Source organism: Diabrotica undecimpunctata, chromosome 3 (genome assembly GCF_040954645.1).
Source record: "Diabrotica undecimpunctata isolate CICGRU chromosome 3, icDiaUnde3, whole genome shotgun sequence".
Classification (NCBI taxonomy): Eukaryota; Metazoa; Arthropoda; class Insecta; order Coleoptera; family Chrysomelidae; genus Diabrotica; species Diabrotica undecimpunctata.
The window spans coordinates 145,330,656-145,354,228 of record NC_092805.1 but is presented as its reverse complement, the minus strand read 5'-3'; the positions used below and the strand labels follow the sequence as shown (position 1 = coordinate 145,354,228).

Below are 23,573 nucleotides of genomic sequence, written 5' to 3'. Positions count from 1 at the left end.
AGATTTTTTCAAATAATTTAAATAATAATTGCACTAAATAATTTAAGTGTTTACAAGATTAGATAAATTTAGTACTTCAACTAATACAAAAACAAAATATTATTTACATCATATAATTTTACCAAGAAATGATTATTTATGTAGGAAGTTTTATACTATATCTTTATGGAAAAATTGCGGCAATTGAGGTGCAGTTTAGGGAGTTTAGATAGATACAATCGTTATTTATAACATCTGACGAGATACGTTCTACTTCAATCAACGGTTCTACGTAACATTTAAATAAAATAAAATATGATATTGCTCAACAAGGAATTAGGTACATACTATGTAGAAAAATAAAATAGTTTTTGGTTATATTTCCTTTTTGAGTTCGGCTTTATTTATCAACCACTATAAGAAAAATTTACACTCAGAAAGAGAGTTACCCGACATATAATTATCCGACAAGGCATAAGCAAAACTTAAAAAATATTATGATGATTATGATTATTATAATAGATCTTCTATGTCTTCTTCATTTGTAGATAGGTACTCTGTTTTCGCGAGGTTAATATCTAGGTCAGCCTTGGTATATTCTTCTTTTAGTTTCTTCATCATGTAGCCGAGGTCGCCTTGGTCTTGTGCAATCACTACTTGATCGTCTGCAAAGTTTAACGTATATAGATATTCGTTCCGTACCGGTACTCCCATGCCTTCTCATTTTCTTTTCCATGTAGTCAAGGCTTTCTCTAAGTATATTTTAAATTGGGTTGGAGATATGGAACAACCCTGTAGGAGCCCTTTTGTTGTGGTGAAGTCTCCTATGATTTTTGTTCCCATCTTAATGGACACTTTATTTTCTTTATACAGAGCTTTTGTAGCTTCTATGAGTTCCGTCTGTATTTCTAATTTGTACATTGTCTCCCATAGTTCTGACCTTAGTACACAGTCATACGCCCCTCTCAGGTCCACAAATGCCAAGTGTATATCTTTATTTTTGGCTTTTTTCTTTTTCAGCAGTTGTTTCAGTGTCTATATGTGGTCCATGCATAATCTTCCTGCCGTGAAGCCTGCCTGATCCTCCCCGATTGCGTCTTTTATCGCTTGCTCTATCTTTTCTCGCAGTATCTTCCCATAAAATCTTCCTATTGATGCTATTACGTTTATTCCTCTATAGTTTTTGCATCGTTTTCTATCTCCTTTCTTAAATATAGATGTCATATATGCCTCCGTCGATTCCTTTGGGAACTGTTCTCCATTTATGGCTTTCTGAAATATCCATTGTATCATCCGGAGTAATTTTTTTGATCCGTATTTTAAAGCTCAGGTGAAATGTCTCCAGGTCCCGGTGCTTTCTTATTTTTGATTGCTTTTATGGCCGTCCTCATTTCCCTATCTATTATTTCTATTTCTTGTTGTGGAAATCTGCTTCGTCTTCGCCTGTTTTCTTTTCCAATTAATTGTGGTCTTTGTTCTGTTAATAGTTCCTTGTAATAATTCTTCCATTCTTTGTCCTGTATATTTTCCAATTTAATTTTTTAAATATTTCATTTATTTCATAATAGTGCTGTTTATTTGTTATATGTTCTTTTTCTCCAAGGGCTTCGAATGCTGCTTGCTTTATACGAGTCTTTATATGCTCGTATATTTCTTTGATGTTGCCGTATCTAAATTCTATTAATTTTTGGTCTAGACGTTGTTGGTTTAGTTCTCTTATTTATTGTTCTTGGAGTAGTTCTATATTGTATTGTTTTTCTCTTATAATGTTTAACGGTTCTTGTGTAGAGGGGGTCTTGTTATGTTTCCAATTTATTAATGCCCATTTTTGCAGTAAGTAGTCTATGGTCTGTTCCACATTCTGCTCCTCTTCTGACTCGCGTATCTTTGATCTTTATTGCGGTATCTTGTTTAATTATTATGTAGTTTATTATCGATTTCAGCTTTTGTGTTTCTTGCATCCATGTATATTTATGAATATTTTTATGTCCGAAGAATTCGTTGGTGATTTTTAGGTTGTTTAGTTCGCATAATTCAATCAGACGTTCGACGTTCTCCGTTATCGTTTTGTTCATCCTCTCCAAATCTCCCCACTACTTTATCGTTTTCTTTCCTTCCGGTTCAGCCGTTAAGGTCTCCTGTCATAATTATCTGCATGTTCTTCTTAATAAGCTCTATATGATGTTGAAGTTGTTCCTTGAAATGTTCTTTTTCTACTCTCGGAGAATCCTGTGTTGGTGCATATACTCCGAGTATCACTGTTTGTTTACCGTATATGTCTATATGCATTTTAATTATTCTCTCCTTAATATATATATATATATATATATATATATATATATATATACACTACACTAATATATATATATATATATATATATATATATATATATATATATATTAGTGTAGTTTTTTCTTCATTTGGGAGTTAATATTATTTTAGCTTTATTTCCTATTCTGCTAGTAACTTCTGTGTTTGACATTCTTTGAGACCATGATATTCGTAGGATTTTTCTGTACACTAAAATATAAAGGCGGCCAACTTATCCAAATGTACGTGTTTCAATGTCCATGCTTCCAAGCCATAAAGAAGGGTAGTGAATCCCGAAGCATCCTTAGGCGTAGGCTTATCCTTGTATCCCGACAACAAAGAAACTTTTTAAGTTTATCAAATGATGTACGTGCTATTTTAATACGTATATTAATTTCTTTTGTTTGGTCTGCATTTGATGTTATCCATGTTCCTAACTATGTGTAGGTATCCACACTCTTAATTACAGTATCCTCAACAATCAATTGGATCTGCTAATTGAGTCATGATCATGCATTTAGTTCTTTTCAAATTCATCCTTAGTACTTATCCATGACAGCATTTATTAAGTCATTGCATTACGTTCTGTTAATCAGTGTTGTTATATCGTTGATGATTTTTTGGGAAGGATAATCCTTTTTGAGTTTGGTGCGTTTTGCTTTATTAAAAGCTCTTCTTGGTATTTTCCTAAGGTGTTCCAGTTTAGTGCGCCACCAAAAGTTGGTTTTACGACTTTCCTGGACCATCATTACTGGACAGGTTTTTTTTTAAGCATAGCTTATTTGGTTTTGAATACATACGTATTTATTTTCAATTCTGTATTAGTTCCTGTAGTTGAACTCTTTTTATTCCGCAGAGCATCTTCTGAGAGTCGGTTGTAGAGTTCTACATCCGTCCTCCTACGTCGCGCGATTTGATAAGACTTTAACCACAGCGGTGGTCTGACATAAAGGTGTCCTCCGATAGATATATATGACTGTTTGGCTACGAAAATTAATAAAGGTAGGTTCGGTGCTTCTATTTAAGATATACAAATCTATTTTAATAATATAGTCGTATGCCTATAGCGTTGTTATCTCTCCGGCCCCAGCCTAAATAGTGAGAATTCGAATCGTAGCCGATAATAAGTTCTACCTTCTGATGGAGACAATGGTCTACCAGATCTTCAATTTCTTTTATGGGTGGTAGGGTGGGTCCACTGAAAAAGTAAGAGGACAAAGTGGCAGCGGACGCAAAAATGGGCCTGGTACTGGTAAGGCTGGAAGTAGAGTCATAGTTTGGAGGAATTTAAGGCTCAATTTGGGCTATAGCGCCATTGGATGCATCATCAGTGTAGAGGATTACAAAAAACTGTTCGTAATCTATAATTTTATCGAATTCTGTTTTTTTTTTTTTTTTCAAGGATGCATATTTTTCTTTTACTACAGTTGCGTAACCTGGTTTTAAAAGTAGACAGATTTTAGGTCTTAGGGAGATATAAAGAATGTAAATAGATGTCATATTTATAAAACCTATACATTAGAATCTAAGGGTAGAATCTAAGTAATGCTTTCTCTCAACTTTTCATTAATATTGGGCAAGAGATGTAATTTTCTTCTTGATGTGCCTATCCATTACGAATATTGGCGATAATCATGGCAATCTTCATCTTATTTGCAGCAGCGCGGAAAAGCTGCACAGTTATTGTATTTAACCAGATTCTAAGGTTCTTTAACCAAGATGTTCTTCTTCTTCCTGAACCTCGTTTTCCAAATATTTTTCCTTACAGGATAGCTTGAAGGAGAGAGCATATCTGGATTCATTTTGCATAATATGTCCGAATAACTGTAACTTTCGAGATTTGATGGTGGTCAGTACTTCAAGGTTCTTATTCATTCTTCTGAGGACCTCTTCATTTGTGACTCGGTCAGTCCACGGGATCTTAAGCATTCTCCGATATAGCTACATCTCAAATGCTTCCAGTTTTCTGCACATATCTTAGTTCAAGGTCCACGATTTAACACCATAAAAAGGGATAGAGAAGACGTAGCATCGCAGCATAGCATTCTTACTTTTGTATCAAGAGAGAGGTTGTGACTCTTGAAGAAGGCCCCCATCCGATTCAAGATGGATCTAGCTTTTCCGATGCGTGCTCTAATCTCCTCGTTGTTGGTCCTTTCTTCATTTTTTAAGGTGCCGAAGTAGTTGTAGTGAGTCACTCTTTCTACAGGGGATTGGTTGACGTAGAGTTGATTTTCTGTTATCCTTTTGATTGCTAATTACCATAAGCATTGTCTTCTTAAAGTTTATATTGAGTAAAGTAAAGAGATATAATAATTACGTTAATTGTTTTTAAATAACTAGCCACGATATTCTTTAATTAAACTTTATATCTAAAATTTTTGATTATCTAGAAACAGAAATCTCATTCTATTTTTATGTTATATTTTTAAAATCTTTTTACTTTGTTTTCTAGCTACAGTACCTCTATTTTATATTAATTTTTAAAATTAGATGAGTTTTTCCTATTTATTAATATTAAATTAGCTTTATCCTGTATCTCCTATTTTATTAAATATTTTTAAAACCAAAAAATACGTAGTAAAGCTACAAATTTCTATCCAAAAAACGGCTTAATTTTATTTCAAACAAAGCAGTTAATGAGGTAGAGAGTGTTTTGTTTTAATTAGCATATTTCTTCTTCTTTCCCGTTGTTAATCAGAAACTCGTTAACGAGAATTCGTCGACATCTAAAATCTGCCGCTGCCTCCCTTTTGAATTAATCAGTACCGAACTGGCAACGCAGAGTAAAAAATTATTTGATAAAATAGTTTTATTTTTTATTTTATGTTTTGCGTTAATATATAAGCAAAATATTGTACAAAGAGTAATACACCAACCACAGAAGAAGTTAGTCTATTATTTAGTATTGTACCTTTTTTGTGGCTAAATTAGTTAACACTGGAGTCCAAGTTAAATATTGTTTTTATATGTGATTAAGGCACAATAGATCGTAATTTAAATATTTTTTTGACTAGTTGAAATTTGACATTTCGATTTAAAAGCCTAGTAGTCGTTTTCAGAAAGATTATTTAAGACTGTTGTTAAGAGTATATAACTGCCAAAGTTCATGATTGGGCGAATGAAACCATAGGTTTTAAACCTTAACCTTTATAACCTTAACCGCCAAAGTTAGGATTATGTCTTTTCAACAATTTGAAGGATGAGTTACTTGGTATGGAAAGATATGAGGAAAGATTTTATGCCCTATTAAACTTTAAAGATTCTGAATATTGTGTGTGTTTTTGAACAGACAAACAGAATAAGAGGCAGGCAAACACGAGTAATCCTAGTCTCGCGAAGAAGAAGAAAAAGAAGAAGACTTCTATACGCGCGGTCGACGTTGGAAATTTGCACGGGAGTGAATCGGTGAAAATCATTACATATGTAAGATATAAGTAAAAGAGAGACAGAAGATATATTTTCTCTCTCTTTCTATATCGGGAATAAAAATGTTCCTTTTGTCTATATATTTAATATTATATATATACATATTTATATATATTATATATATATATAATATATATGATATATATATATATATATATATATATATATATATATATATATATATATATATATATATATATATGATATAATATATATTAATATTTTTATTTATGTGATATGTTTTGTATTATTTAATAAATGTTCATAATTATTTTAGGCTTTTGTATTTCAAAATAATAATTACAATAAATCACTGTATGACCGAGAACTGTCAATTTTGAAATACGTTAGTGTCATGTCTAATTCGCGAATTTCTTACGTGTTTGGTTTATTCGCTGGTATATGTGAGTTCGAATCCCAATACGAATTTCCTTTTTTATTTTTGAAATATATAAAAACCCCACGTTAGTCTTACTAAATATATGTAATATACGCAAAAATGCTAAATTTTAAAATAAAATGAAAATTAACAACCTAATCCGAGTTGTTAGTTTTTTATTTTTATCTTCCACAAAAATTTTTTGAAGGTATATTTCTATCCGCACGTTCGACGTTGAAAATATGTGTGTATTCGTATATATTGAGTGAGTCGGCAAAATCATTACATATGTAAGATATAGGTAAGAGAGAGACAGAAGATATATTTTCTCTCTCTTTCTCTCTCGTGAATAAAAATGTTCCTATTTTGTAAACATATTTAATATTTATTAATATTATTATTTTTTTATTAATATTATTGCAAACGATGCACCATATACCTGTATACCTAATTCTTTTTCTCTTTCTGCTCTCTTCCTATAGCATTACATATGTAATGATTGTGCACATTGACTCCCATATAAATTTGTAACTACGAACGCGTGCATAGAAGTATAACTTCTACCGGCAGTCCCACCGGACTGCCACATCCGTTTTTTTAGCATTATTTATAAGAGCGTCAATATTTCTTTGACGGTGAGCGTTCGTGTATTGTGTTTGTATGTTGCAAGTGTATTGTGTATGCTTGAAGACGATGTGTCTCGGTGTTTCTCAATCCGCTCTTGTTGGTATATTATTTTTATCGACTTTTTCTCCTAGTTTTGATAAGAATATACCAATAATAGCGGATTAAGAAAAACCTAATTCAATTCAATTCGCGTTGTGTTGCATGGTGGGAGATTCTTCCCACAACCATTATTGCGCCGTCATTTCACAGAAGATTAACTTAAATAGTCGATGAACTAAGCATGTTTTTTAATTATAATTATTGTTTCTTGAAAATAAAGGTCACTGAGTATCAAATTGAGCCAATTTCGCATCTTAATTAATATGAAGAAAGCAAAAACTATTTAAAAATAGGGACCATCTCGGCCTTATTATATATATATATATATATATATATATATATATATATATATATATATATATATATATATATATATATATATATTAATATATATGTATATATATATATATTAATATATATGTATATATATATATATATATATATATATATATATATATATTTGAGCTGTAAAAATATTTTAACTCTATTAGTTCAACCCTGCCTCCATTCGTCAAGACATTTATTTCTCTCAATCAAATGAAATCTGAATTAATCAAGAACTTTCTAAAAATCTCGGCGAATGATTTTGAATTGCAATTGTATACCGTGCAACCTTTAAAACTCCATCCTGCCGGCTTGCTTGCTTGGTGCTTTTTATAAAATGATTGATGAATTCTTTTGTCGAATAGAAGTAAATTTTAAATGGATCAGGTTACTGAAAGTAAAAAATGATAAAAAGAGATGCATAGCATATTTTTAGAGTAGATATTAAGTGCTAAGGAATGAGACCCTCACAAATAATGAGAGTTATACAAAGTAAATAAAACGGTTCTTTATTAAAAACAGTTTTTTCCCTTTTTGTACCTTCAAAGAACAATATCAATTACGATTAATATGAATATATGAATAATATAGATAGACATTTTTATATTCATCATTTTCTTAAAGTAAATAAATGCATAAAATACTTGATTTATTTATTAAAAATACATTAAATTGATATAAGGTTGAATGCTCGAATAAATGCACTTTGATCAAATAAAAGGCAGATATCGAGCACAGTTTTATTAATTTAATCTTGCCCAAGCACTTTCGCTCCCTAGAGCATCTTCAGGTGCATTTCGTCAATTGCGGCCTATCCAACAAGAATAAAATGTTATAAACCTAAAATTAAACATCACACTACAATACACAAAGACAAGCACTTTTAATTTTTTTTTTTAATCGGAGAAGCTACATTATGTATGGAAACCGGAGACAAATGTCTTCGATTGTATGTCTCCGGTTTCCATACATAATGTAGCTTCGCCTATTTAAAAAAAAAATTAAAGTGCTTGTCCTTGTGTATTGTAGTGTGATGTTTAATTTTAAGTTTATAACATTTTATTTTTGTTGGATAGGCCGCAATTGCCGAAATGCCCCTGAAGATGCTCTAGGGAGCGAAAGTACTTGGGCAAGACTAAATTAATAAAACTGTGCTCGATCATCATCATCATCATGGTTTATTCACTCCTGGCGGAGTGTTTGCCGCCCTTTTGGGCTCTCTGATTTATTTATTGCGGACAATCAGTCCGCTGTTGTTTTTTTTTTTATTATAGCAGCGTGTGTGACTTGGCCCTGTCTACAATTTTCCTCCATTCTTTCCGGTCCTCACAGCGCTCCTTCCAATTATAGATTCTCAGCTTCTTTATGTCTCCTAAGACTTGATCTCTCCATCTTGTTTTGGGTCTCCCTTTTGGTCTCTTTGTTGTTGGTCTCCATCCAGTTATTCGCTTTAGCGTAGAGTCTGGGTTAGCTCTTTCTATGTGTCCCAGTCACGTGAGCCTTTGCGTCTTCACGAAATTGATTATGTCTTCACCCTCGATGACTTCTTTAATTTCTTCATTCGTTAATCTTTTAAATTCGCCTACACTTATCCTCACCGGTCCCATTATTCGTCGAATTATCTTTCTTTCTAAGATTTCCAACCTCATTTCATCTTTTTGTGTTAGGCACATCGTCTCTGCACCATAGGTGATCACTGGCCTGATTGCAGTCTTGTAAATTTTTAATTAAGTTTTCTTACTAATGTGCTTTCTTTCAGGAATTTTTGGTAGTTCCAGTAGGATTTATTATCCAGTGGATGAGTTCATTTATTTCATCCGTTCTATCATTTCTGTCATTTACCATCACTCCCAGGTATTTGAAACAATGTACTCTTTCAAATGTATATGCACCAAGCTTAATTTCTTTCTCTATGTTCGTATTCTCTCTTGAACACTTGACGTATTACGTTTTGCTTTGGTTTATTACTAGCCCTCTCTTCTTTGCTTCTTTATCTAGTATTAATATTGTGTTCTGCATGGTTTTTAAATCTCTAGTAACCAGTGCAATATCGTCTGCATACGCTATCAGTTTGGCTGAAGATTCAATAATCGTTCCCATAATTTTGGCTGCTCTTACTGCCCCCTCTATGGCAATGTTAAATAATATTTTTGACAGGGAGTTTCGCTGTCTGACACCTACCTCCATTTGTAATTCATCTGACGGGCCTTCCCTTGTTAAGATTCGTGCCTTGGATTCCTTCATCGTCATTTTCGTGAGACTTTTTAGTTTTTCTTGGATGCCTAATTGATTTATATCCTTAATTAGTTCCTTCCTTATTACACTGGCAAAAGCTTGCTTGTAGTCAATAAACAGTATATGTACATCTATTCCGTGCTCGTAACTTTTTTCGACGATTTGCGTTACAATGTGTATTGCATCTATTTTTGACTTACCTTCTCTGAATCCATGTTGGTATTTAAGTATTTTTGTTCTAGTTTCTTTTTCTATTCTTTGTCTGATCAAATTAGTTAATATTTTGTACATTGTATTTAATAACGTAATTCCCCTGTAGTTAGTGCATTTCGTCTTGTCGCCTTTTTTAGGGATTGGTGTTATCAGACCACAATTCCAGTCGTTCGGCATGCGTTCTTCTTCCTATATTCGTTCTATTAGGTTGTGGATTCTGTGGGCTAGTTCCTTTCCCCCTTTTTTGAAGAACTCATTTATAATGTCGTCTGGTCCTGCTGCTTTCCTTGTCTTTAATCTGTTTATAGTCGCCAATACTTCGCTGTATGAGGGAGGCTCTGATTGTTCTCCATTCCTATTTTCTGTTTGTTCTTCATTTTCTGCGTTTTCAGCATCGTATTTCTTTTTAAACAGTTCTTTATAGTGTGTTTCCCATTCCATTTTTCCAATATTTGCCGGTATCTCTTTTTTTCTCTGTGATTTTATGTATTTGTATAGTTTTGCATTGTCATTACTATCGGCTTCGAGTTCCTGCAGTAATTCTTCGATCCATTTCTTCTTTTTTGTTGTGCAGCATTTGTCTGACTCTTTCTTCTTCTCTTTATGGTGTAGGAGAGCTTGTTTCCCTGTGGCCACCCACCTGTGTCTTGCTTTTTCCTTGTCTTTACTAGCTTGCTCGCATTCTTCATCGTACCAATCCTTTCTTTTATTGTCTCCATTAGTCCTATCCTCTCCTCTGCTGTTGTTAAGATACTATCTTTTATGTCTTCCCATGTTTTATCTATGTTCGATAGTTTAAGGACTAGTAGTTTTTCTTCCAATTTAGTGCAGAATTTTTTGTTTGCATTATCTGTATTTACTTTCGACCGATTCCACCTCTTTCTTTTCTTTCTGTCGTTTTTATCTTTAAGTATCTTCAATTTTATGTCGCCTATCACCAAAATGTGATCGATATTTGCCTTTTATTTGATCAAAAAATACATTAAAATAAATTAAAATATTGTAAATAATAAATAGTTAAAATATTCGTCACTTAATGGTTTGTGCTGTTAAATAGGTTGTTGTTAGGGCGAGGTTCCTTTTGGGTCTTTACTAAAATGAACTTATGTTAAAATAAATTTAATATTATCACATTTTTACATTTACTGTTTATAGTATCAAATAGCAAACGAACACAAATGTGCTGTATTAGCAACTCTAATAGCGAAGGCTAATTATGAACCAAATTTTATTAAAAACATTTTATTCGCTCATAAATCTTCAGTTTCATCAGTATCAGTAGGAAGACACAATCCTTCCTTTATGAGGAATTGGGCGCGGGAAAACCAACACAGAAGTTTTGTTTACTGAACTCACCGTCCTCAAAAAGTTAATGTATGGACTGGCATTTTACGAGACAACATAATAGGTCCATTTTTTATTAAGGGCAACTTGAATAGTAGAGTATACCTCGAGTTGCTACAGAATCATATTCTTTCCGTTATTCTCATTATTCCTGATGTAAATATGTAGAATGTTTGGTTGTATCAAGGTGGCTGTTCAGTTCACAATACTCGAATAATTAGGAAGTACTAAAACATTATTTTTCCGAATCGAGTTATCAGTAGAACAGGTGATATTAAGTGGCCTGCAAGATCTCCAAATCTTATACCCATAAACTTTTGGGGACATTTAACCCATTTATGCCCATAACTATTTTTGTTGAATATATTAATGATTTTCTCAAGAATGTAATAAAATACCCTAAAATGCATAGAAAAATTACTAAAAAAATTATTCAAAAACTGATTTTTGAAAAACAGGCTCGGTCGTTAACGACCGGTTGGGCACATAGGGGTACAAAATAAAACTAATACCTTTTAATAACATTTACCCCCTAAAATAAAAACACTGAAGCAGGCATAGTTTAATTATATTATTTATAAAATATATTATTAAGTTCTAAAATAGTTTGTATGATAATCTTTGAAGCATTTATCGTGGAGTGGAATTTCACATCTATCGCATGCTTTTGTAGATTTATTTGAACATACACGACATCTTATTCTTTGAGCACCAGTAACAATTAGATGCTGTTTTGATGTGGATGGAGCAGGGATTATTGCAATATTTTGAGGTCCAGTAGAACGGGCTGGTTTTCCATAATTAGACAATAATGTACGAGCTATATGTCTTCTAAGTTCTAAGTTGTCATTTTTATATCCAAATTATCGTACTAGTGTCCAAGCATTAGTTACACAAACATCCAGCATCCATATCCATATTGGAAAGTACCATTTTTTTTCACGTATATTTATTCTATAGTTCGAAATGTTTTTGTCTATCAAGTCGACTCCTTCCATAAATTTGTTGTATTGCGAAATTACAAATATTTGATCTATTTGAATTTTCTGTTTTTCTTTTGCTGAATATCGGCTTGCTTTTTGGATTGGCTCAATTCCATGCTTATTAGATAATATGGTGACAACATTATTATCTTTCCATTGTACACCCGCAATTTTAGTGCTGTCGTCAAAAGAGCTACAATAATATCCTCTTGTTTGTTTTGTCATGCTTCTTTTATCTTCTAAAGGACACTTTTCTGTTCTGTTTTCGCGTACAGATCCAGTGGCACTAAACCCCATTTCTGCAATTGATGATATCAAATATATGCTCGTAAAGAAGTTATCAAAATAGAATTAAAATTATATCTTTGTATGTGTTTCGCAAAATCTCTGCAAAAGTTAACACTACGCTTTCTCCTAATCCACACTTTTTATCAGCACCAGTTGTTGATTTTCGGCCTTGATATATGTCAAAATTTAGGCAATATCCATTTGATAAAGCCGTTACCCATGCTTTATAGCCAAATCTTATTGGTTTGCCACGAATAAATTGTTTGCGCCCATTACGACCAAAGTAAGGAATCATAGATTCGTGTATAGAAATTTGATTTTCAATGGGTGCAAACCTTAAAAACTTTGTATTTAATTTGTCTATAAAAGTTGTAATCTTGGCGAATTTACCATTTTCGGCAAGGTGGTTGTTGTCTGCAGCATGAAAAAATCTAAATACCTTTTTAAATCTATTGCCTCTCATAGACTTCGTTACTAAAATAATATGTGTATCATCGGAGTTTTCCCAATACATTCTTCGCCTTGGTAATAGAACGTAACCACTTAAAATTAAAATTCCCAAGAATACATAAAATTCGTCAATTGCAATTGAAATATTTTGATTTTTCCAAGCAAGCAAATTTGTTGATCCTTTAAATACTCTACTATTTCTCTGCTCATAAACAATTAAAAAAATTCAACTGAGTTACTTTCAGAAGTAGGTGTTAAAACTGGTAATCTCGGTAGATTGGAATCGGCATATAATGTTGGCAAATTTATCATGTTCGACCATTTGCGGGGCATTTTCTTTATTTTTTTTTGTTCGATGTTTTACATTAAAATCAGATGATTCTTGAAGAACTTTATTTTCTATGTTTTTCTCATCATTCTGAAATTGTACTTCAGCATGGACATTTAATTGACCTCTGGTATCATTACATTCTTCATTTCCAGAATTCGAATCGATTAACCAGCGATTATTATATTATATCCTCCAGAATTGCTGCAGTAGATAATGGTTTCTTACTAAAACAAAATTTTCTCATTATGATAATGTTATGTACCCAAGTTAACGACCCGTCAAAATATAATATAATGTTTATGACATATTATAAAATTATTTTCATACTAGTAATATTATAATGTGTTAACACAACTTGTGTGTAACTATATAAAATGAATTTAATTAATAAAATGATTTATTTAATTAATTAGTTATTCAAGGTCTATTTTGATGTACACTGTATGAAAACTACGAGCGAAATAAACGGTTTGCAATAAATAAACTGCTTACTTGCATAGTCAGGACTGAACTTGTAAACAAACGGTCACTGGTATATTCGACATATTTGCTTGGAACATATTTTTGGTAGTTGGGTCGTTAACGACCCGTTGGGCATAAATGGGTTAAAAAGCATCACCTTCAATCATCCTGAGGTAAGAGCCTTAAATGACATAGATGACAGACAAAATTAATGGCATGTCTGTGGCAAGTACAGTACTTAGTTTTTGAACTTATGGACGAATGTCTCGATAAAGGAATGAAATTGTACACTGACAACTCGTACACCAGCGTAGAATTAGCTGAAAAGTTTAAAAGCAGAAAACCGCATATAGTAGGAACACTTCGAAAAAATCGGAAAGATATTCAGAAAGAAGTACTGGTAAGCAAACTAAAGGAGGGTGAAATTGTAGGGTAGGAAGAGAGAAAAATAGCATCGTCATTTTTAAATGGAAAAACAAGTGCGATGTCCTGATGCTTATCACCAAATATAAAGTTTGTTGACGCTGGGCTTATGATAATGAACTACTTACTGGAACAAGCATAGTACATGCTCATTATCTATATAATAAGAACAAAACTGTACCAGCAAGAAGAAGTGTAACAGATTTCGGAGAAAAATTGTACTTAAAACTACTTTTAAAAGGTAAACAAAGTTATATTTCACACAACACATTACCAGAAGATAAATTGATTCAAGCAGGTAATTTGTTATCAACGAAATTAAGATCACTGCGGATGGCAGTATGCAATAAATAAAACCGTTGATTGAATATCCGAATATCGGATATTCAGTCAACGATAAAACCAAGCAAGTTACCGCTAAATACCAGGTCTGTGACTATAAACTCCTATGCTCAGAATGTTTTTTTGATGAGCAAAAAATGTTGGCAAAATATTGGAGTAAATTGGAGTATAATTTAAAATATGTATTATTATTTTATTTTATAGTGCATTATTGTATCTATTGCGTACCTATTTTTATTCAGAATAAACACTTTTTCACACAAATTGATAATTAATTTAGCGTTGAATTTAGAAAAAAATCTACTTTATTTCAACTGCTAATAGAAAAATGACGAAGTATTTTTTTCCCATGCTGAGATCATTTTTAATTTGCCCGAAGCCACGCTAAGTTATATCCTATTAAAAACACAGGTCGTGAACTGTGCTCCTGTAGAATGACCATGGGCAATCGATCTTTTGTATACCTAAATATACACGTGGCGGTTTGAGCTTAGCCACTGTCTTTATTCAGGTATACACATGGCAGTCAAAGTGTTCAAAGTCAAGAATGTATTCGTTATAATATACAGATTAGTTTTTAATACAAATATTTTAATGAAGATATTTTTTTTAAATATTCGTTCATAAGCCCACTCTGCAACGCAAGAGTCAGTATTTTGTATAACCTTTAAATGAAACTGCTATTGAAGAATAAAATTATTTAATTTCAAGTTCTGAAATCAAACAGACAGCAGGCACAAGATACGATTTATTTGTATTCATATGGAAAAGGGACGGGAATGGGAAATATCGTGTCACAGTAGGATTGATAAGGGATTTCAGACCTAAATTTTGTTCCGAATGGCCACGTTTTCCCTTTTCCGACTATATAACAGTTTGATAACATCTACCTGCTGTGGATTGTAATACTTTTAATCAATGATTTTTGAATTTTACGTAAAGTAATTTTTTATTTCAATGAGAATAATATTTTTGTTAATATATTTTATGAATTGGTATACCTATTGGTATATCTTTCAAGATAAAGATAGGATAAAGGATTATTATTTTACGTGGCGGTTAATATGTAGAAAATTAAAATAGATCAATAGGTATTATTTCCATATATGACCACAATTTCGTCATATCCAATACGTGGTATCAACTCCCACCAAGAAGATTGTATACATGGCGAGCACCAGGAGATCGTCCGTGTCATATGATATGAAATCAAATTGATTACATTTTGATAAACAAAAGATTTCGCAACTACATAAAAAGAGTGGCCGCTTACCCAGGTGTGGACATTTCGTCTGACCACAACCCCCTAATCGCGAATGTAAGGCTTGGATTGGCAAAGGATAATAAAACATACATAAACACTAGAGAATTAATGAGAGATGAAGAGCTTAGATCTACACAGAGTAAGCACATCAACGAGAACTTGAGGAACATACAAGAAAATTACATAGAGAAAACCTATTAGAAAATAAAAATAGCTGTAGTCGAGGCTGACAAAGTAGTCGCAAAAAAATAAAAAGAATTCACAAAAATAAGTGGATGACGGAAGAGATACTTGATCTAATGGAGCAACGCAGACAGTACAAAATACATCAGAATCAACAGGAATACAAGCAAATTTAACGTACGATAAGGGCAAGAATTAAAAACGCAAAGGAAAGCTGGATGAAAAAACGTTGTGAAGAATTGGTATCCCTACAAGAAAAGGGAGACAGCTTTGAACTATATAAAAAAGTCAAAGAAATTTTGAGTATATACAAGAAACACCATAAGACTCGCCTGAAGAATGATCAAGGAAACGTTTGATCTGAAACTGAGAAGAAAAAATACGCAATCCCTCAACTTATCCAGGGAAAGATTGAAGGTAAGAGAGGAGTAGGTCGCAAATAAATGTCGTGGCTACGAAACATAAAGAACAGGATAAGCATAAATAACACTGGCGATCTTTTGCAGGCCGCAAAAGATAGACGTCTGGCCTTAAGATAATTCTCCAACGCACTATAGGTGCAAGGCACTATAAGAAGAAAAAGGTATTATTTCAGAAAATCTCGTGTGGTCTAGAAAAAATCTTGAAATTCATAGTCTTGTCTTGATCTCGAACCCGAAAATCTTATCTTGTCTCGAAATTCTCAAAAATCTTGATATGTAATATGTTAACAATAACTCTCATATATAAACATGTATGTGATAATTATATGCTGGTTTTGGTTTGGTGTGGAGCTAATGGGTGGAGTTGGTGTAGGGATTCTCTGGTAATATTGATTTGTAATAATTGTAATACTTTTACCTCCAGTGAAGACCTTATATTTTTTAAGAGTTTCGATGGTTATTGCGTTCTGTGTGAAAAAAGGCTACTGTTATGGATTTGTCGACGTATATAACTACGAATTTATTTGTGTGGTAAAGCATTTCCGGGAAGTTTTGGAGGAGCTTGTCTTGGTAGCAGTGTTTTGGGAGGATTTGTTTGGGGAGAAGGGTTCACAGAAAGTAACTTGTTATCTGTCTACCTCCTGTGAGAGCTTGAAATTCTCTTTGTAGATATATATATATTCGGTTTCAAAACGTCTTGCGTCGTTGTCTGATGCCTAATTTCCACGAATTTTTATCATTCCATTGTTCTTCGGTCAAGTCTCGGGAGCTCATTGCCTTTGTTATTCCCTCCTTACATGGTCTTTTTGGTCTTCCTCGTTTCTTACGATTTGGTGGTATCCATTTCATGGCGATTTTTGGTAGTCTTGTTTCTGGCATTCTTTGAACATGGCCATACCATATAAGTTGTTTCCTTTCTATGTCTGTTGCCAGTGATCCATCTACCCCCATCCGATTCCTTATTTCATCGTTTCGAATCTGTTGCTTCGAGTTTTCTTTTATTGCTTTCTGTTAGTCTCCATTTCTCTGTACCATAGGTTAAGCTGGTTTTTATGAGAGATTCATATAATATATATATATATATATATATATATATATATATATATATATATTGTATTTTCGTCTTTTACCAATTTCTGATCTCCAAAGAACTCCGTTAAGGCATCCAATTGTTCTACGGGCCTGGGTTATTCGTTTTCTAATTTCCCTATTGTCTGTGCCTGTGGTGTCGAAATCAATTCCTAGGTAGGTATATTCAGTGCAGAATGCAATTTCGGTTGTGTCCATCTGAATGTTGGATAGTTCTGCGCCTATTGGGAGATATTTTGTTTTTTGTGTATTGAGTTCTAAACCCCCCTTTTTGTATTCTTCCTGTAGTTTTCTGGCCATATATGTCAGGTCTTCTTTATCGTTGGCTATAAGGACTTGATCGTCTGCAAACTGTAGAGTATATAGGCAAGTTTCTCCCAGGTCAATGCCCATTCCTCTGCACTTTCTCTTCCACTGATACAGTGCTTTCGCCACGTAGATTTTAAGCAATGTGGGGGATATGCAACACCCCTGCCGGAGTCCCTTGTTTACAGGAAATTTTTTTGAAAGTCTATTTCCAATTTTTATTCCCGACGTTGATCCTTCATAAAGCTGTTTAAGGGCGTTAATTACTGTGTGGTTAATGTTTGTTTCCTGCAAAACTTTCCATAGCTTTTTAGCGGGTACAGTATAATAGGCCTTCTGAAGGTATATAAACATAAGTTGGGTTTCTTGGTTGGTACTTGACCTTTTTTCTATTATTTGTTTCAAAACAAACACATTATCGGTGCAGCTCCTTCCCGCTCTAAAGCCAGATTGTTCCTCTTCTTCTTGTTCCTTATATTCTTGTTCGATAATGTCTCGAAGTATCCTTCCATATAGGCGACTTAAAGTACTGTTTACTGATATACCTCGATAGTTTGAGCAGTCCAGTTTACTTCCCTTCTTATGTATAGATGATATGAAGGATACTTTCCACTCATGCGGGACTGGTGCACCGTTTAGATATTGGTTTATACACCAGGTTAATCGTTCAAACAGCTCGACCACTTTTTAGTAGTTGTATCGTTTTTATGACAGTCCTCTCATCGATGTTTATCGTTTCTCCCTGTATGTGTATTTCAGTTGGAGACATTTCTCTATATTCCTCTCTGTTTTCTGTTAATAGATTTTCGTAATGTCGGATCCAGTTCTCTGTTGTTATTTGTATGGTTGTTTCTCTTTTTTCACTTGATTTAACTTTTGTCAGGAATTTCCACGTCTCTGAGCATTTTCTACCTCCCATATATGTGTCTATCTCTTTGCATTTTTTGTCCCACATTTCTCGTTTAGCTGTGTTTACTAGTTGTCGTGTTGTTCTTTTAATATCTTTGTATTTTTCTCTATCCAACTCCTGTTTTGTGTTTAGCTATTTGTGGTATGCTTTTTTCTTCCGAAGTACTAGTTCTTCAATTTCTTGATTCCACCAAAGTTTTTTACTAGCGGAATTAGTTTTTAGTCCAATGGCCTCCTCTGCTGCTTCTTTGATGCTACTCGTTATGTTTTCGTAAATTTGTTCTACTGACTGGTCTTCTATATTATGTAGCAAATTTTCGTCTAATCTGTGGTGCTATAGGTATATTAGGTGCTCTTTGTAGATATGTATCGTTTATTGAATTTTTGTGTATAGGTAGCCAGTTGAATGATAGGTGGCGTAAATTTGAACAGAAGTCATCTTAGGTACTGTCGTGAGTTCTGATGTAAGTTCGGTTGTATATTCAGTAGCATACTAATTGATAAAGTATTTGGTAATATTTAGATCATCACCTCTCTGAGATCCTCTGGTAATTTTATCTCACGAGTATCGATTATAAGAGATACACGAAAGGAACGTGATAACGTGAAGGGATTATTGTTATCTTCGTAGAGTTGTAGTTGCTGTAAATTATTTTAATTGTGATCTAAGAGAAGATATGGGGTGATTGGTATTGAAATAGTATTATGGTAGAAGGTTAATTGTATTCATGGCATTGACCTTTTGTGTGATGTGGTGGTGTTTGGGTCTGTAAAATATAATGAGTGTCTGATATAATTAATTAGATATACACTAAATGGCTAAATAATCTAAAAACGATTTTGTAAATACTTAATGTTAAAGATCTAATAATTCGGTTTAAGTCAGGATACAGTTAAAAGAATTGTGTTGTATTGTTTCACAATAACTAATGGTTTTAGTATAAGAAATAAATTTAATATACCACCAGAATTTTGTATTAGATAAAATTTGCAAACATCTTTAATGGAAACAAAATAACTTATAAACGTATTATGACGTATTATATAAACGTATTACATTACAGTAAGTATAATTCTCAAATACATCGAAAGAAGTATGTATTTTTCGTAATTATCAAATTGACCGAACTCAATTCTAACCCATTTTGCATTACTAGTATTTCCATTTATTTGAATGATATTAAAATGTAAAACTTACTTGATGATGCTGAATTTGAGCTACTGCTTGTGGCCGATGTTGAGCGATAATAAGGGGGAGATCCCGGTGGTTCCGGTTTTCCTAGGGCGGTGGTCGATCCCATTCGGCGGGTAACATCCGGAGCGGGACCAAAAGGTCGTTCGTCCTGAAACAATCAAACAATAACGTCATGAGAAATTCGAACCCAAAAGATGATTTGTTGACAATGTTTCTATACAGAGTCGTACGAAACTATATATAAATAATTTTTAGTAAAATGATACGAGACTTCTTGTTAGGCGAGTTGAATTACGACTAGAATGTATTAGAACTTATTACAGTTTGTTTTGTTTATTAGCTATCATTTATTACTACTACTTCATGTATAGTCTTTGTCTCATATTTTTATATACCACTTTTATTTAGCTATCTTTCTTTCATCTTTAACATCGCAAGTGCCAGCTGAAAACTCTCTATGTATATATATATATATATATATATATATATATATATATATATATATATATATATATATATATATATATATATATATCTAATGTTTAGACTTCGGCAAATATGCTTATTGCATATTTTGCATATTGTGCATATTTTATGTAAATATTTCATATTTGTATAAAGTGCATAAAAGTTCAGATTTTTATACTATATTTGAAAATTTTTAAACATACCAATTTATTTCAATTCTTGTATAAAATTTTGTAGTCATTTTAATCAAGAAATGATCTAAGTACGTAATCTCTACAGGTACAAAACATTTACAATTTCAAAGAAGATCAATTTAAGTAGCCCTCAACACTCTTAGAAAGTCTCGGTCACTGAGGCATTCAGTTATTGGATAATCGCTAAGGGTTCGCTCATTTGCATTTTATGATCTAATCCCCAAATCTATCTACAATTTATTGTATCTTAACAGCAGGTAAACGGCTAATAGTTTTCTTCCTAATTTGGGGATTTTCCAAAATCTCCCAGTTTATTGAATTAGGTACCTAAACATTTCTAATTTGATGCTCAGATTTGTAAATCATTTTTGTTTTGATATTCAAAGCGTAAACACTCGTTGTGCGTAACAAAAAGGAAGATTGTGATTTTATAATGCCTAAAACAACCAGTGCTTCAACTTGGATTAAACCTTATAAAGAGCTGTCTATGGATATGGGAAAAATCTACTGTTCAGTCTGTGGCAAAATTGTAAGTATCTAATATTTTCTATTAAATATCTAATATTTCATACATACAGGGTGTTTCCAAATGACACTTACAACGTTTGACTGTAGATACTTCTCGAAAAATTGAACAAAACGATATAGTTAATGAGGGGTCAAACTTATTTACTTTTCGAGATACAGGGTGTTAAAATTAAAAAAAATTAAATTCTTTTAGTTAATAACAGCAATAACTTTAAAACCAATAAACGTATTTACTTGAAATTTAGTACTCGTAGGTTGTTTTTAAATGAAAAATAGCTTCCTTTAGTGAGAAAAAATTGTCAATGGTACAATACAATGGTGTGTATTTAGAAAAATTTTTCACCTTTACTTTTTTTTTATGAAGTCAGCTAGTCTAAAACACAATTATTTTTATTGTAATTGAATTAACAAAAAAAAAACTTTTGTTGAATTTTAAAATAAGTTATATGATGTACTAATGGTTAGTAACAAAAACTAATTTGTGGATTAATACTGCATTTTTATATTTTAAAGGTTGGGTTAAAATAAAGGTTTTTATTTTTATTTATAGATAGCATGTGAGAAGAAATTTCAGATAGACCAACATGTGAGAACTGCTTCACACATTGCAAAAAAAGGAAAAATAGGAGGAAAACATCAAACTTCAATGGCTAAATGTTTCCAATCTACTTCAAAAAAATTAGATGAGCAAGAAACTTTTAATGAAGACTTGTGTCGCGCATTAGTGTCTGCAAACATACCGCTTTCAAAATTAGCAAATGTAAATTTTAGTTCGTTTCTAAAAAAATATTGCAAACTTAATGTTCCAAGTGATCGGTCTCTAAACAGAAATAATGTGAACGGGCTATACTCGTCGGTGTTAATTAATATTAAGGAAGAAATTGCAGATAATTATTTTTACATATCTGTAGACGAAACCGCTGATTCCTCAGGAAAGTATATTGCTCATTTATTGATTGGTGTTCTTAAAGAAGATACCTTACCAAAATCTCATCTTATTTCATGCCAGCAACTTGAGAAAACAAATGCTTTAACAATTTCGCGTTTTATACAAGAAACATTAGCAACTTTTTTTCTTCCGACAACTATTCCTTCTAATAAATTACTGCTTATTTTATCGGATGCTGCTCCTTATATGGTGAAAGCAGGACAAAATTTAAAAATATTTTTCCCAGATTTAATACATGTTACTTGTGTAGCGCATGGATTAAACAGAGTTGCAGAGGAAATACGAAAAAAGTTTCCTCTTGTAAATACCATGATATCCAGTGTCAAAAAAGTATTTCTTAAATCTCCTATAAGAATTCAACTTTATAAAGAAATGCTACCTAATATTCCTCTTCCACCACAACCTATTTTAACGCGATGGGGAACATGGTTAGAAGCAGCTAATTTTTATGCAGATCATTTTGTTAAAATAAAGAACATAATTGATACGTTAACAGATGAAAGTTCCCAATCTCTTTTGGATTCTAAACAAACTTTTCAGAGTAACTTGCTTCAACAAGAACTTTCATTTATAAAATCACATTTTAGTTTTGTTCAAAAAACAATTACTCAGTTAGAATCACCAAAACTGTCATTGTTCGAAAGTACAACATTAATAAAAGAATTTGCGTCATGTTGTCGGAACGTTAGAGGTAATATTGGAAAAGATGTTTTAAAAATATTTGAAGCTACTATGGAAACAAATAAAGGTTACCATATTCTTTCTGAAGTAGTCAGTGTTCTAGCTGGAAATATTTCGGAAACAATTAATTTAGAACCAAATGTTTTGGTTAGTTTGAAAAATGCTCCCGTTACATCAGTTGATGTTGAACGAAGTTTTTCCATATATAAATATATGTACTCAGACAGAAGCCACAAGTTTTTGTTAGAAAATTTTGAACACCACTTGGTCATTTATTGTTACCATAATTCTAAATAAGTTTATTCATACTTAAAAATGATGTAGTTACTTAAAATAAATGTAAATCTTAATGAATAGTAGGAAATATTTAGTTATGTTCACTTTTTTTTTTAAATAAAATTGTTACTATTTTACGATTTTTTTATTTATTTGTATGCATATTTTGTAAAATATTTGCATATTTTCGGGTAAACACGTGCATATTTATGCGCATATTTTCTACATTTTTATTTGCATATCTGCCGAAGTCTACTAATGTTAATACACATTTAAAATAATAAATAATAATTAGTAATTACATAATTTCTAAAGTATTCTTCATGAAAAACAAACAATTGCTCATTTATTTTGTTTACGTATTTTCCTACACAAAAAGCAAAAGGCGTTTGCACGACGACAGTTTACGAGAAGTTAGAAACCAGAAATATCAATTTGAAAAATGACCCCCTGGTTTATATCTAGGCTACTTTTCAATAAAAAGGTTCCGAACCGACCCTAAATGGGCATATATCCAACGTTTTTCAACCTCCGGAAAGCAAAGCTTCGATCTGAATTCTACATCCTCACTTGTTTGTTTAGTCAAGGAGCTAAAATGCTCAAAATGCTTAAAATATTATAATACAATAATTTCAAAACAAAGTATTGGTCTGAAGCTCTGGTCTCGTTAATTTTACATTTTTAAATAATATGGCTTGTAATGTAATACTAAAACCGATATTGCCGTTTTAATTTTGACGCCTATAATTTTCGCTCTGAAGTGATATTGAAATTAAAATACAAAAAAAAATAAATTTTGATATAACAGTAATATCTAAATGTTGAAGAAATATAAATACCAAAAAAAATTTTAGTGGAATTCTGAACCTGACTGAGCACAAGTAAAAAGT

The 23,573-nt window shown here is 32.2% G+C and overlaps 1 protein-coding gene across 1 annotated transcript in view; it reads right to left on the bottom strand.

The window, feature by feature from the left end:
- LOC140436080 (uncharacterized) overlaps positions 1–23,573 on the bottom strand; it is a 1,443,853-nt gene that overhangs the window by 725,673 nt on the left and 694,607 nt on the right. The window contains exon 6 of the mRNA XM_072524787.1: positions 19,591–19,735. Within this exon, the coding sequence (XP_072380888.1) occupies positions 19,591–19,735 (145 nt within the window). The remainder of the gene's footprint in view (positions 1–19,590; positions 19,736–23,573) is intronic.